Source organism: Amphiura filiformis, unplaced genomic scaffold, assembly GCF_039555335.1.
Source record: "Amphiura filiformis unplaced genomic scaffold, Afil_fr2py scaffold_21, whole genome shotgun sequence".
Lineage (NCBI taxonomy): Eukaryota > Metazoa > Echinodermata > Ophiuroidea > Amphilepidida > Amphiuridae > Amphiura > Amphiura filiformis.
In genome coordinates, this window is record NW_027305485.1 from 1,310,678 (window position 1) to 1,325,440 (window position 14,763).

A 14,763-nucleotide genomic window follows, 5' to 3' on the forward strand; every position below is an offset into this window, starting at 1 on the left:
CATAAATAGAGTTGTGCATAATAGTGTTTATATCAATGAAGTCATAATCTGTCAAGTGGCTATTGTAATGTCTGTGGAAATATTTCGATGGTCTATATATTTTCACAGTGAAATCAACTTAGGCTAATTCGTAGTCTCAAGTCAATGCTTTCAAACTAAATCAATGCTTTCAAATGTAGACTGCTTTGTTCGACTTCTCTGCTCGTGAATATTGCACTGCGAAATTTAAACATTTCTTTTGTATAGTTAGAGTAGGTAACTTCAAATCAAATAATTTTACGATCCACACCACTTATAAGAAACTGAAACCAAAACCGAAACTGACTGAAACAAATGTTCGGTTTTAAACAAAAGTAGAAACAATGAGTTCGATATCTTATGATTCAAGTGGTTAGGCAGGACAATAGGAAACCACGTGACCAAAACCAAAACCAAAACTAAAACTATATATTTGAAATGAGGCAATGTACAACTTCATCAATACACAGATCTACAGAAGACGTAAGCAGTGTACTATACTTCATCAAAACACAGATCTACAGAAGACGAAGCAATGTACTACCTCATCAATACACAGATCTACAGAAGACGTAAACAATGTTCTACTTCATCAATACACATACATACAGTAGACGTATGCAATGTGCAACTTCATCAATAGGCCTACACAAATCTACTCATTTTTCTCAAAAAGGCACTTTTTGAGTTAAGGCCTTCTGTTTGTCAACCCTCGAATAAATATATCTACAGTAGAAGTATGCAATGTACAACTTTATCAATACACAGATCTACAGAAGACGTATAAGCAATGTACAAATTTGTCAAAACACAGATCTAATGCAGCCATCAAAGGGAGTCTTGAATCTACCCTCCTCAAGGGGTTCACCTTGATTCACCCTTCAAAAATTACTTTTAGGCAAAGATTCACCTTCTGTCCAAAAATATTAGTTCAAGATTCACCACAAGAAAAAAATTATTAGGTCAAGGTTCACCTGATCTGTGAGTGCTGGTTCAATGTAAAAGCATATATAACAATCTACACAAGGGTAAAGATTAGTCAAAGATTCACTATTGCAATCATATGTTTGGTTGAAGATTCACAGCATCTGAAAACTCATTGGCGACATGGTGAAGTCTTGAGGAGGGTAGGGTCAAGATTCCCTTTGACGGCTGCATAAAGAAGACATAAGCAATGTACTACTTCATCAATACACATATCTACAGTAGACGTATGCAATGTACTACTTCATCAATACACATAGTAGATGTATGCAATGTACAACTTCATCAATACACCCAGCAAACACAAAACGTTTTCGACATCATTCACAAAAGGTTGTAAAAGCTTGTCAGAAAACGTTTAAATGTTGGGTTATATAAAAGGTACATTAATGGTATAAAACGTGTTCATAACATTAAATAACATTTGTTGGTAATTTACTGCACAGCAAACACAAAGGTTTTACAGAAAACATTTAAATGTCGGGTTATATAAAGGGTATAAAAACGTTTTAATAACATTCCAAAAACAGTTTTGAAAATCATTCTAAACAGAATGTTATTTTGGGGTTGAAAAAATATTTTGCAAAATATGTTTGCCCAAAATATTTACAATAACGTTTTTAAAATGATTTCACGACCTTTATATAACCCGACATTTAAATGTTATTAAAACGTTTTGTAAAAACATTTTAAGAACATTTTTGTGTTTGCTGGGTGCAAATACTTTAACATAATGTTATTTAAGTGTTGACAAAATAGTTTGACATTTCGAAAACATTTTAAAAATATTGTTGTAGTGTGTTTTCATACAAAACGTTTAAAACGATTTCATGACCTTTATATAACCCGACATTTTAATGTTATTAAAACGTTTTTGCCTAAACCAAAACCCAAAATATAACTTACTTAAAACGTTTTAAAAACGTTTTTTTGTGTTTGCTGGGCACAGATCTACAGAAGACGTAAGCAGTGTACTACTTCATCAATACACAGAAGATGTAAGCGGTATACTATAGTTCATCAATGCACATTTCTACAGAAGACTTATGCAATGTACTACTTAATTAATATACAGATCTATAGTAGAAGTATAGGTTACACAGAGGTAGGTCAACAGTAACTGTGATCAGATGTAAGTCAATTACGGTAACCACGGGTAGTTCAACAATAACCGTGACCAGAGGTAGTCCAGCAGTAACAATCACCAAAGGGTGATCAACGCGTTGAATGCTTCTTTAAAGGCTTAAGGTTATTAATTATTTTAAACTGTTGTGATTTGGTAGTTCACAGCATCTTACGAATGGTAGTGAGCTTTGGCAAAAACTGCATTGCTCAATTCATAGCGAGTGTGTAGAAGAATTAAAGTATCACAAATATACTTTTATAGGTGCTGCGGTTCTTGAGTTACGTTGTAAAGAGGGCTGAAACAACAACACTTTTGTAAAACGTACATAACTCATTAACAACAATAAATTAAGCAAGTTTGCAAAGTATACGATTTGTAGAATGAACTTTTGCAAAACATCAAGGTGTTATTTTTCAATAATATATTGATCTAGATAATGAAAATCGATTTTTAGGTTGCTTCGACCAACAATACCTCGTCTACCCTTAATGTACGATTGCCTTCAAATTTCAAATTTGTCATTATATACTCAAAATGCTGAAATAATACTAATGGTTTCTGTCCATTTTGAGCTGAAATAACGAGGTAAAGTGAAAGAAACACTGCTTGTTATTTTGGCCGTTTAACACGCACTGAGTTCTATAGGAGGACATAAAGTCATAATTCTTGAATTATGACTTTATGTCGAACTATCTCTGTTTACCTACAAACACAACAAATGTGGCTGATTCCATTTAGGTGCAAGTTGTGACATGTGTAAACATTACAAATATGCCAAAAAAAAAGGTTTGAAAAAAATTAAATTCATATTATAAGATCGTACATTATGACTTTAAATGACCTGACTTTGCGAAGCCTCCCTTACAACATGTACGTATATATAATAGGCCCGAATGATAGGCTAATCGTGCGTGTAGATAAACGTTCATGTTCCTGCAATTGACCTGAGTGAAATCTTGGTACAGAATTTACAGTTAAAATTATTCTGGTTGGTATCGCTGGACATGAAAACGTTCATGCGTTTTCAAGATACCTGACTGTTTAGTATTTATTACCAAATTTGCACTGAAAGGCCATTTGTTTAATAGTATGAATACGTTCATGAATACGTTCATGTGGCTACAAATTGCCTGGGTATGTACAGCTTTTAGGTTATCTGATCGTGTAAAACATTTGTTTCAAAATACACACCTAAATGGTGCCTCTTTAGTATGGATACGTTCATGTTTCTTCAAATTACTTGACGTTGTAAAGCCTTTGTTACAAAATGTACATTTAAAAGGCTTCTCTTTGGTATGTGTACGTTCATGTTCCTTCAAACTACCTGATTGTGTGAAGCCTTTGTTACAAAATGTACACATATAAGGCTTCTCTTCAGTATGAATTCTTTCATGTTTCTTCAAACTACCTGATTGTGTAAAGCCTTTGTTACAAAATATGCACATAAATGGCTTCTCTTCAGTATGAATTCGTTCATGTGTCTTCAAACAACTTGACGATGTGAATCCTTTTTTACAAAATGTACACTTAAAAGGCTTCTCATTAGTATGAATTCTTTCATGTATCTTCAAACTACCTGACGTTGTGAAACCTTTCTTACAAAACGTACACTTATAAGGATTCTCCTTGGTATGGATTCGCTCATGCTCCTTCAAACTACCTGACGTTGTGAAGCCTTTGCTACAAAATGTACACTTAAAAGGCTTCTCCCCAGTATGGACACGTTCATGTACCTTCAAATTATTTGACGTTGTGAATCCTTTGTTACAAAATGTACACCTAAACGGCTTCTCTTTAGAATGAATACGTTCATGTTTCTTCAAATGACATGACTGTGTAAAGCCTTTGTTACAAAATGTACACCTAAACGGCTTCTCTTTAGAATGAATACGTTCATGTTTCTTCAAATGACATGACTGTGTAAAGCCTTTGTTACAAAATGTACACCTAAATGGTTTCTCTCCAGTATGTATACGTTCATGGTTTTTCAAACTACCTGACGTTGTGAAGCCTTTGTTACAATATGAACATTTAAAAGGCTTCTCTTTAGTATGAACACGTTCATGTTTCATCAAATTACCTGACGTTTTGAAACATTTGTCACAAAATGTACATTTAAAATATGTTTCCTTGTTTAATCCTTTATCCATCGGGTAGTTTTTTCCTCGTCTCCTGGATGATTCCCCTGATGCGACAGAAGACTTTGAGTCGTAATTCCTTGGTCGATTGATACGTTTACCATGAATCAGTTTACCCTGCCTATCATGTAGCTGTTTTTCGCACCTCGTCTTGAGTTTAGAAACTGTGGCACCTTTCTTTGCATTCTTATTTGAAGTTTTGTTTCCACCTTGGTGGTTCCTGTTAAGCTGTTGGAATGGTTCGTGCGTCTTTTCAAGTTCTGCCTTTTTTCTCTTCTGTTGTTTTGTTCTTGACTTTTGCATATTGCAGGCCCTGCTTTTCGTCTTCTGAGTCATGGACGTCATGTATCTTGCTTTGCTCTTGTAGTCATACCAGTAAGGACGAATTCCCATTTCATGGTGTCTTTTATGAGACAAATATCGTAACACTTTGTTGTAAAATCTCTGCCCGCAATATTTACATACATGCGGCATTAAGTAGTCCCACTCACGTGGACGTCTATTTGGCATTGTCTGTAATGGAAACAAGCAAAACATGCACACGATTAGCGAAAGAAATACTATACAGGGTGTATCAAAATAAAGTATACAGTTTGAAATGTGCCACTAGATTAAAAGGTGAGGCATTTGGTCAAAATGCTAGAGTTGATAGCTGAATCAACATCTTGTCCTCCCACAACTGTAATGTAAAATCACTGGCGTGTGACCACTAATGAGGATTCAGTGGCTAGTAAAAAGGCGAGTAAACATGCAGTTGTTCATTCATTCATTCATTCATTCATATTTTATTTCATCAATCATCAACATTACAAGTGACACTAGTAGCTTAACAGAGTCATAGCAGTCAACTTATACGCCACTTTTGGACTAAGTACTGATTATTCATAAGCTAGATTACAGACAGTTTGTTAACAATAGAAAAGGATCACATATGTCTATATATGGTAATAACAGACAAGTGGCTGGTCACTGCATATAATGTTGATGAGATATGGTTGAATGGACAGTAAACATGGTTAAAGTAAATATCAGTCTTTTCAACTCCATAGTCCATTCATGGTCTATTCATTCATTTGGCAGAATTCTCAAGGCTGTTCATTCAATTGGAATACTATAATCATACAGCTATGCTCTATAATGCTATTTGAAAGTTTTGAATAAATAAGATTTGAGTTTTATATTTCCTCATATACCATCATTTTCGTCTGATCATATGCAGGAGTACCAGTATAGTGCAGTGTGATCAAATAATGATCAAACTTTATGCCAAATCATTGGTTTATGTGCATATTAAACATATAAAATAAAATTACAGATTGAGCCATAACTTGTAGGCCTATGTTTAAGCAGAGAAGATGAGAAATTCTTCTCATCTTCTCTGGTTTAAGCAGACCTTCTCTGGTTTTAAAGGAACCTCAACGTCCCTCAACGCAGCGGATTCAAGTGTAGCTACATCAGGCAAATAATTAGTGTTATTTTGGTTCGTTTTTATTGACTAATTTGTGGTGCAAAACAAGCCATTAATTTAGAATTTTGATTGATACAAAGTTACCAGGAAGGCAGTTACAAACTCATGTCCTGCATGCTAGTGAAAATAAGAATATTAATTAGGGGCCTATTATTTGAGTAAGTTTGAGGATATTTAGAGTCATCTCTCGAAGCATGCTAAGATTTTAAAGCTAGGCCTAGGTATATAATATAAATTTATTAATGTTAACATTCATGACTTATCAACTAACCCCTGCATTAACCCATAGGCCTATTACTTTTTAATGTGACTTATCTAAAAATGTATTCTTGTTTCACACATCCTACATGGAGACCTATTCATAATTTTGATATGAGCCTCTCAAAAAAGTTTTGAATTTTGAATTATACACAGATTTGTTAATCATGAACATAGAAAACTTACTGACATTATTCATTCCCAAAAATACTAAAATTTCCAATTGATTGTCGGCTTTTCATCACAGCTACATACACTTTAAGTACATATCATTTAATTTATAAAGTTTACTTCCGAGTCTTTTAAATATCAAAAATATCATTTTTTTTATCATTTGTCATAAAATGTGTATTATATCGCAAATTTCAAAAAAGGTCAATTATTTGATATCAGAAGGACATTCTTCGTATTCAGAATGCAATTCGATGTGTCTGATGTGCTCTAATGTCCCACAAAAATAAGCCTACTGTCTAAACATGATACCCCATCGCTTTATTTCTGTCTTTGGTGAAATAAATCAATGCTGTTATTACCCTCTGATTACGCAATAATATGCATATGCAAAAATAACTAATATTACAATAACAACAACAACATACACTTTTAAAGTTCACATCATTAAATTTAAAACAGTCTGTGGTGAATCAGCATGGAATAATTGTTTCTTCTAATTTTATGTATCATTAAATATCAAAAATTTTAAAAATATAAAATTTTAAAAATTTGTCATAAAATTTGTATTATATCGCAAATTTCAAAAGTCAAAATTATTTGATATCAGAAAGACATTCTTCGTATTCAGAATGCAATTAGATATGTCTGATGTGCTCTCATCATGTCCTACAAAATAAATATGTTGTCCAAACGCTCATCGTACAAGGATATTAGATAAATCACTAAATGTAATTAAGAATAATCTTTCACTTTTGTTTAAAGTCTTTATATGTTTCATATTTTAAAATCTAACTTCATCTGTGTAAGATTTTGAAACGATATCATTTGAATGATAGAAATTATTATTTCTGATTTGGTAGTGTTCGCATTCATGCCTAATCAATCCCCTGCATATCTCATCAAAAATGTGTTCATAACACTACCTACATTTATGAGAAAGTCTCAAAAAAAAAAAAAAAAAAAAAAAAAAAAAGCTTTTTAAGTTTTGAATTATACACAGATTTTGAACTGGAATCATGAACACTACTGATAACCTACATGTATATTGTAAAATCTTTTTGCTGGAAGATCTTTTTTATTTCCTCTGATGTATTTTAGGCTACTCAGCAAACACAAAATTGTTTTTAAAACGTTTTAAACATGTTATACTTTGGGTTTTGGTTTAGATAAAAACATTATATAATAACACCAAATGTCGGGTTATATTAATGTCATGGAAACGTTTTAAAAACGTTCTGTATGAAAAACACACTGCAACAATATTTTGAAAATGTTTTCAAATTGTTATTGTCAAATATTTTTGCAAACATTTTTACCAAATATTTTGCCAACACTTAAAGAATATTTGCAGTAGGTTTTTGCCCCCCTTTACAAACCTCAAAATTTCAGCCCCCTTTTTTGACATGAAAATTATGGGTCAACCCCATAGAAATGCATATAAATTTTTCAGGAAAATTTCTGGTCATTTTTCAGCCCCCCTTGCATCAGGCTCCCTAACAAGTGTTTGTGAACGGTCCCTTATTAGTGGCGTAGCTAGGTGGGGAAGAGGCAGAGTTCTCCCCACAGAAATTTTCAGTGATGGGGACGCAAAAAATTGAAAAACAGGAACAGAAAAAGCAAAATAAGCCTAACTGTACTTGTTTTTATACTGCAATGCGATCAAGTGACTGGAAAATGGGTTCATGTCAGTCCCCGTTTTTTAAAAATAGGTCTGTCCCCGTTCTCGAAAAATGTGACCGCCACCCCCTTTTTGTGTCCCCGTTTTCCAGATTACCCTATATATTAAAACAGGCCTGAAAAAATGTATGCAAAGTAACTAAATTTATTACTACATGTATATAAATAAAACTGATCGGGTCCCATTTTTCAAGTCCTGTTTTCTAGATTACCGGGGGTAATGCCTCCGGAACCGATGGGTGGGTGGGTTGGGAGGAGGGTGGTTGGGGAGGGGTTGGAGGAGTGACGAATAATTTTTGACTATGGACAAGTACCATTGCCCCTCCCCAATAACTTGGAGCCAGGTGCCACCCCCATGCACCAATATCTTAAATTTTACAATCTTCCGGAGACTCTGATGTGGACGGTTTATACTAAAGCCATGTACGATTTCCTTCCAATTTTAGATTTGTTAATCTATACTCATCTGTCGCGAAGTGCTAATTCTGTCCATTTTGCTGAAATCGCAAGGTAAAGTGAAAGAAACCCTATACTGGTTATTTTGGCCGTTTAACAAAATGTAGTTTTATGGGAGGACATAAAGTCATAATAGGACTTTGTGTCGTACTTTGCTTTGTTGACCTATGTACAAAAACAACAAATTTGGTTGGTTCCATATGTGCAACTTGGGACATGTGTAAACATTACAAATATGCCAAAAAATCGGGGTTGAAAAAAACCCCGGTTCCATTAGATCGGGCCAGTGCTAGTGGCGTAGCCAGGGGAGCCGAAGGCCAAATTGCCCCCCTCCTTAGAAAATGTTGAGAGAAATAGGAACGGCAAAGATTAAAAAGTGTCGTGGACGAAAACTTGGTTTAGCCCCCCCATGGGCAGTAGCGGCACCAGAATGTTTTTCGGGGGCGGGGGGGCAAAGTGAATTTCGGTGGGGGGGTCAGCAAATTGTGCAAATTTGTGCAACAGATTGTTTCAAGAATGAAGGACCCGCCATTCTTTAAGCCTACCCTGATTGCCCCCCCCCCCATGGGCAGTAGCGGCACCAGAATGTTTTTCGGGGCGGGGGAAGTGAATTTCGGGGGGGTCAGCAAATTGTGCAAATTTGTGCAACAGATTGTTTCAAGAATGAAGGACCCGCCATTCTTTAAGCCTACCCTGATTGCCCCCCCACTAGCAATGGGACAACAAATTGACAAATAGGGACGAAAATTTGGCTTTTTCCCCGCATTACACTGAATAATCGGTGTCATTTCTGCGTCTCAGATTCGGCAAATGCCAGTAATCATTAATATAGCTATCTAGTAAAGACAATTATTAATGTAATTTATTACTGCTAAATGAAGTGCATTATTGTGATCTACTGAAGACAATAATTATCTCATTTAATATACATAAATACTGTACTTATGAGGTTCATTATTGCTATGTACGAAGACAGTAATTATGTTATTTATTATTACTATCTACTGAAGATAGTAATTATGTCATTTGATATTACTATCTACAATAATGTGATTTCATATTGATATCTACTGAAGACGGCAAGTATGTAATTTATAATTGCTGTATTGAAGGCAGTACTATCATTGGTTATGAAGTTTATGATCTGGATCTACTGAAGACAGAAATTATGACATTTAATATTAGTACCTAGCTACTGTTTGTTTACTGTATGTACTTATGCTCATTATTGCTATCTATACTAAAGACAATAATTATGTAATTTATTATTAATATCTATTAAAGGCAGTAATTATGTTATTTATTATTACTATCTACTGAAGATGGTAATTATGTCATTTGATATTGCTAACTACTGAAGACAGAAATCATGTGAATTTATATTAATATCTACCGAAGACGGCTATTATGTACCCTGTTTATATTATTATTATTATAATTACTGTATAGTTATCATTGGTTATGAAATTTATTATTAGGATCTACTGAAGAAAGTAATTATGACATTTAATATTACTACCAACAATCAAGGAAATGTTGGCACACTCTGGCATACTAAATGTAAATCCCCACCCTCCCCCAGTTCAATGTTGATGAAAACACTTTTTCCATTGGGCTCTCCCCAACATTGATTGAGGGCGAATGGAGGAGGGAAGGGGAAAGAAGAAGGTTTGTACTAACACATAGTCAACTGAACTATCAGAGACGCAATGAAGAGTTCCAAAATATATATTGTCAAGGTGTGCCAACTATTAATTTCGTTGATTGTAGCTACTGTTTACTGTACTACAGGGTGAGTCAAAAAGTGCAATAGAGAAAAGAATCCATTTTTATTTAAGAACCGAGTTGAACTTTTTAGGTTTTAAAACATTTTATATATGGTATATCCATCAGTGACCTTGTGTGAAAAAATTAAGGAATTAGCATTTACCGTTTTGTTTTTATGTCACATTTTATATCGCTACCCAATTTTAATGTTTGTCCAAGAGACATCTAAAATTTGAATGTCATCCCACTCTGTTTAAGGTAGATTTCATGTTTGGAACAACTGCCATTTTCTTAACCTCATTGGCATTATTATAAAATGGAGCACCCAAAGTGTTATTGCCCTTGGTCTTGTTTAAGGAGAAGAAACATTATTTGTTGTTATCATAGGCGTAGATCCGGGGGGGGGGGGAATCCTCCCCCGAATATTTTGCAAGGGGGATGGTCCATACAATCATCCCCCCAATGTTGACGCCTGATAATGGTTTTCTGATCAAATTAACCTCATATTTGCTCATTTTAGCCCCCAAAATACATTTATTCTACTTTTACACCATATTTAATCAGATTAGCTTCAAAATAGCAAAATTTCTCGTGCGCTTTTGTAACATAAACTTATTATGTCGCAAAAAGGTGCTGGATTGACTATACTTCGAGAATTTTTTTCAAACTCCATCCCCCCCAATGTCAAAAAGAAATCTACGCCACTGGTTGTTATTTTCATTTTACCTTTATTTTAAAGATGTTTATTCTCTATCAAAAAGATATAAATTTGTAGGCAGGTTTTTCTAATGTCAAAATGAAATGAGCGCAAATTGAAGTGGAGTGAATTTCAAAATATCCAGTAAGTTGGACATATTGGGATTACAAAAAACTGGAGTTGGAGTTGAGTGAGGTATGAAGGACTTAAAGTAATTGTTTGAACAGAAAAACAGAAAGAAATTAAAATAACATAAAAATCAACCTTATTTTTAAGTTAAAGTCAGTTTCAGATGTGGTGTCTTTACCGTGCACTGTGTGCTCTTATTCAAAATACATGGTACCTCGTGGACAAATAACGAAATTGGGTATCGCAACAAAAGGACTCATAAAAATTAAACGGTAGTCGCGATTCACTTCATATTTTCACAGAAGGTGGCCATTGAGTGTAGCATTTATAGAATTTTTCAATATTGGGGAAGTTCGACTTGGTTCTTACATAAATATTGATTCTTTGCTTTATTGCAGTTTTTGACTCACCCTGTACTTATGTTTATTATTGCTATCTACTAAAGACAGTTATCATATAATTTATTATTAATATTATGTCATTTAATATTGTTATCTACTAAAGACAGTTATCATATAATTTATTATTAATATTATGTCATTTAATATTGCTATCTACTAAAGACAGTTATCATATAATTTATTATTAATATTATGTCATTTAATATTGCTATCTACTAAAGACAGTTATTATATAATTTATTATTAATATTATGTCATTTAATAATGCTATCTACTGAAGACAGTAAGTATGTGATTTCATATTGATTACTACGGAAGACGACAATTTATATTACTGTATTGAAGACAGTACTATAGTTATCATTGGGTATGAAGTTTATTATTGCGATCTACTGAAAACAGTAATTATGACATTTAATAGTATACCTAACTGCTGATTACTGTACTCATGGTGTTCATTATAATTATGTAATTTATCGCTATGTACTGAAGATGGTAATTATGCAATTTATGACTTATGAACATACACGCAGGACATGGATATTCAACTTACATGTATGCTCTTTCATAATTAGTTTTCTGTGTACCCTTACGGTGTGAAATGTTTTGATTGATCACCCTTTTTACAGTCTTGAATTTTGATCCTTCTTACGGGCACATGATTTCAAAAGTGTGGGTGGTGGTGTGTGTGTGTGTTGTGGGTGGGTGGGTGGGGGGGGGGTTGGCTGCAGGTTCACTTAACGAGATTCTCATGACTTATTCCCCTGACTATCTATACACAGAAATCATATATACCCACTGTCTCAAGTCATATGCTTCCTCTACCTGAGGTATATAGACCTATAGGAAAATTATCTAACTGAGAAAAAATTGCTCTTCTATCCTGTTGGCTTTAAATATGTGCTTTAATCACTTTTGTTTTTAAAAGTTCTCGTGGAAAAATAATATTATTTTCTCCCTGCACTGAGGCCGGGCTTTACCTCCAATTGTGGGTCTCATAATGGGCTCCCAAAATAGGCTGAAAATTATCGCATAAATTGATTTTTATTTTATTTTTCTTCTCCCCTAAAACACTGAACTTTTGGATCCTCTTTGGGATCATTGTACCTTGTTTTACCCCCTCCCCATTATTCCCACACACACCCCATTAAATGGTATGAACACTAAAAATCAAACTCTTTAAAACCTACAGGAAAAAAAAAAAAAAAAAAATTCTTATTCGCACAATTCCTTTCATCGGCGCATAGGTGAGCAAATCCTAAACTATCAGCTAAGTTATACAAGTTTACAGTGGGCAGTTCAGAAATTTACCGCATAGTATGATTAGTAAACTAATCATACTATGCGATTAAAATATGTTTTCTGTACTGTAAATTTCACTCTACAACACCCTCAATATCGGTTAACGTTTTTATCACTCGAATTTAGAGCAAGCCTTAAAGAGGGCACATTTCCACCCGTCCACAAAAATGAGAGAGCACAGTCATAATATAGACCCTTGATGATCATAAGATGGAACTATACAAATGTAAAGCTGTTGTTTGTGTTGCTTATGCTCAATATCCCGGATAAGCTCTAAAGTTGGGAAAATATCTTTTTGTTAATTCAGTATGTTTGGGTGGGATTATGGCTTGCAAGGCTGTAAGCAGTTCAATTCAGGTCAGCTTTTCTCCTAGAAGTACATGTATAGCCTATGTGTGTAGCCTGTAGACTGTACATGGTTCATATTAACATGATTAATGATAAATACTACCTAAACATGACCAGTTTACTAACTTTTTCATAAGCCTCACTTTTTAGCAGTCCACCTGCACCGAAACACACCCTTTTTAAAGCTTTTTTTTTTTTTAAGGTTCTGCCATGTCTACGCTGCGCTGAATGACCCCTATATTCGAGTTGCCTCCGCCCCTTCCGGGTTTTGTCCCAATTAGAAGGGCAGGGAAAATAGGATAAAAAAGATTGAGTTATAAATATCAAGCCGTTTTACCATTTCATCCAGTGTCTTATCATGGTTTTTCCGTTTCTATTAAGGGATCTGGAATGAACGTTTTGAGCGTTTCGACAGTATTTTTGTGGGACATGAGAGCACATCAGACATATCGAATTGCATTCTGAATACGAAGAATGCCTTTCTGATATCAAATAATTTTCATTTTTTGAAATTCATGATATAATACAATTTTTTTAACAATATATTTTTCACATTTTTGATAAATAACAGTCCTCGAAGTAAATTTTATAAATCTAATGATATGTTCTTAAAGTGTACGTAGCTGGGAGGAAAAGCCGACGATCAATTGAACATTTTGACCTTTCATATTGAAGATATGGATTTTTTTCCCAAAAAGACCTAATTTTTTTTGTGTGTTTTGGCGAAAAAATCCATATCTTCAATACGAAAGGTCAACATTCATCAGATTTATAAAGTTTACTTCGAGTACTGTTAAATATCAAAATATCAATTTTAATCATTTGCCATAAAATGTGTATTACATTGTGAATTTCAAAAATCAAAATTATTTGATATCAGAAGGACATTCTTCGTATTCAAAATACAATTCGATATCATCCGATGTGCTCTAATGTCCCACAATAAATACTGTCCAAACGTTCATACCCCATCCCTTAAACGCATAAACGTATTTGGAACCCGGAGAAATTTGACTGCTCAAATTTACGTTGATCATGTTGATATGTATTTCCATGGACCCAAGGATGTGGGCGGGGCGTTGATTGGGGAGCCGGGCCTGATTGGGTGGCACAAGCCCTTTTTTGCAATTTTCCTGTGGGATTTTCTAAATATTTTCAAATCGATTGGAGGCATGTGCTCTGTATTGTCTGCACTTAAGGGAAGGGGTATGAACGTTTGGACAGTATTTATTTTGGGACATTGGAGCACATCAGACATATCGAATTGCATTCTGAATACGAAGAATTTTGTCAAATAATTTTGATTTTTGAAATTCGCAATTTAATACACATTTTATGGCAAATCATTAAAATTGATATTTCTGATATTTAACAGTACTCGAAGTAAACTTTATAAATCTGATGATTTATACTTAACGTGTAGGTAGGTGGGATGAAAAGCCGACGATCAATTGAAAATTTTGACCTTTCGTATTGAAGATATGGATTTTTTCCCAAAAACACCAAAAAAATAGGTCTTTTGGGAAAAAAATCCATATCTTCAATATGAAAGGTCAAAATTTTCAATTGACCGTCGGCTTTTCCTTCCAGCTACATACACTTTAAGAATATATCATTAGATTTATATAATTACTTCGAGGACTGTTATATATCAAAATTTGAAAAATATCAAATTTTATAATTTGTCATAAAATTTGTATTATATTGTGATTTTCAAAAATGAAAATTATTTGATATAAGAAAGACATGCTTCGTATTCAGAATGCAATTCGATAGGTCTGAGGTGCTCTCATGTCCCACAAAAAATACTGTCGAAACGC

At 33.9% G+C, this 14,763-nt stretch overlaps 1 protein-coding gene across 1 annotated transcript in view; it reads right to left on the minus strand.

Moving 5' to 3' along the window:
- Nucleotides 1-2,246: 2,246 nt before the first annotated feature.
- LOC140143341 (uncharacterized) overlaps nt 2,247-14,763 on the minus strand; it is a 31,467-nt gene continuing 18,950 nt past the window's right edge. Inside the window, exon 2 of the mRNA XM_072165197.1 lies at nt 2,247-4,779. Coding sequence (XP_072021298.1) covers nt 3,307-4,779 — 1,473 coding nt within the window. The 3' untranslated portion in view covers nt 2,247-3,306. The remainder of the gene's footprint in view (nt 4,780-14,763) is intronic.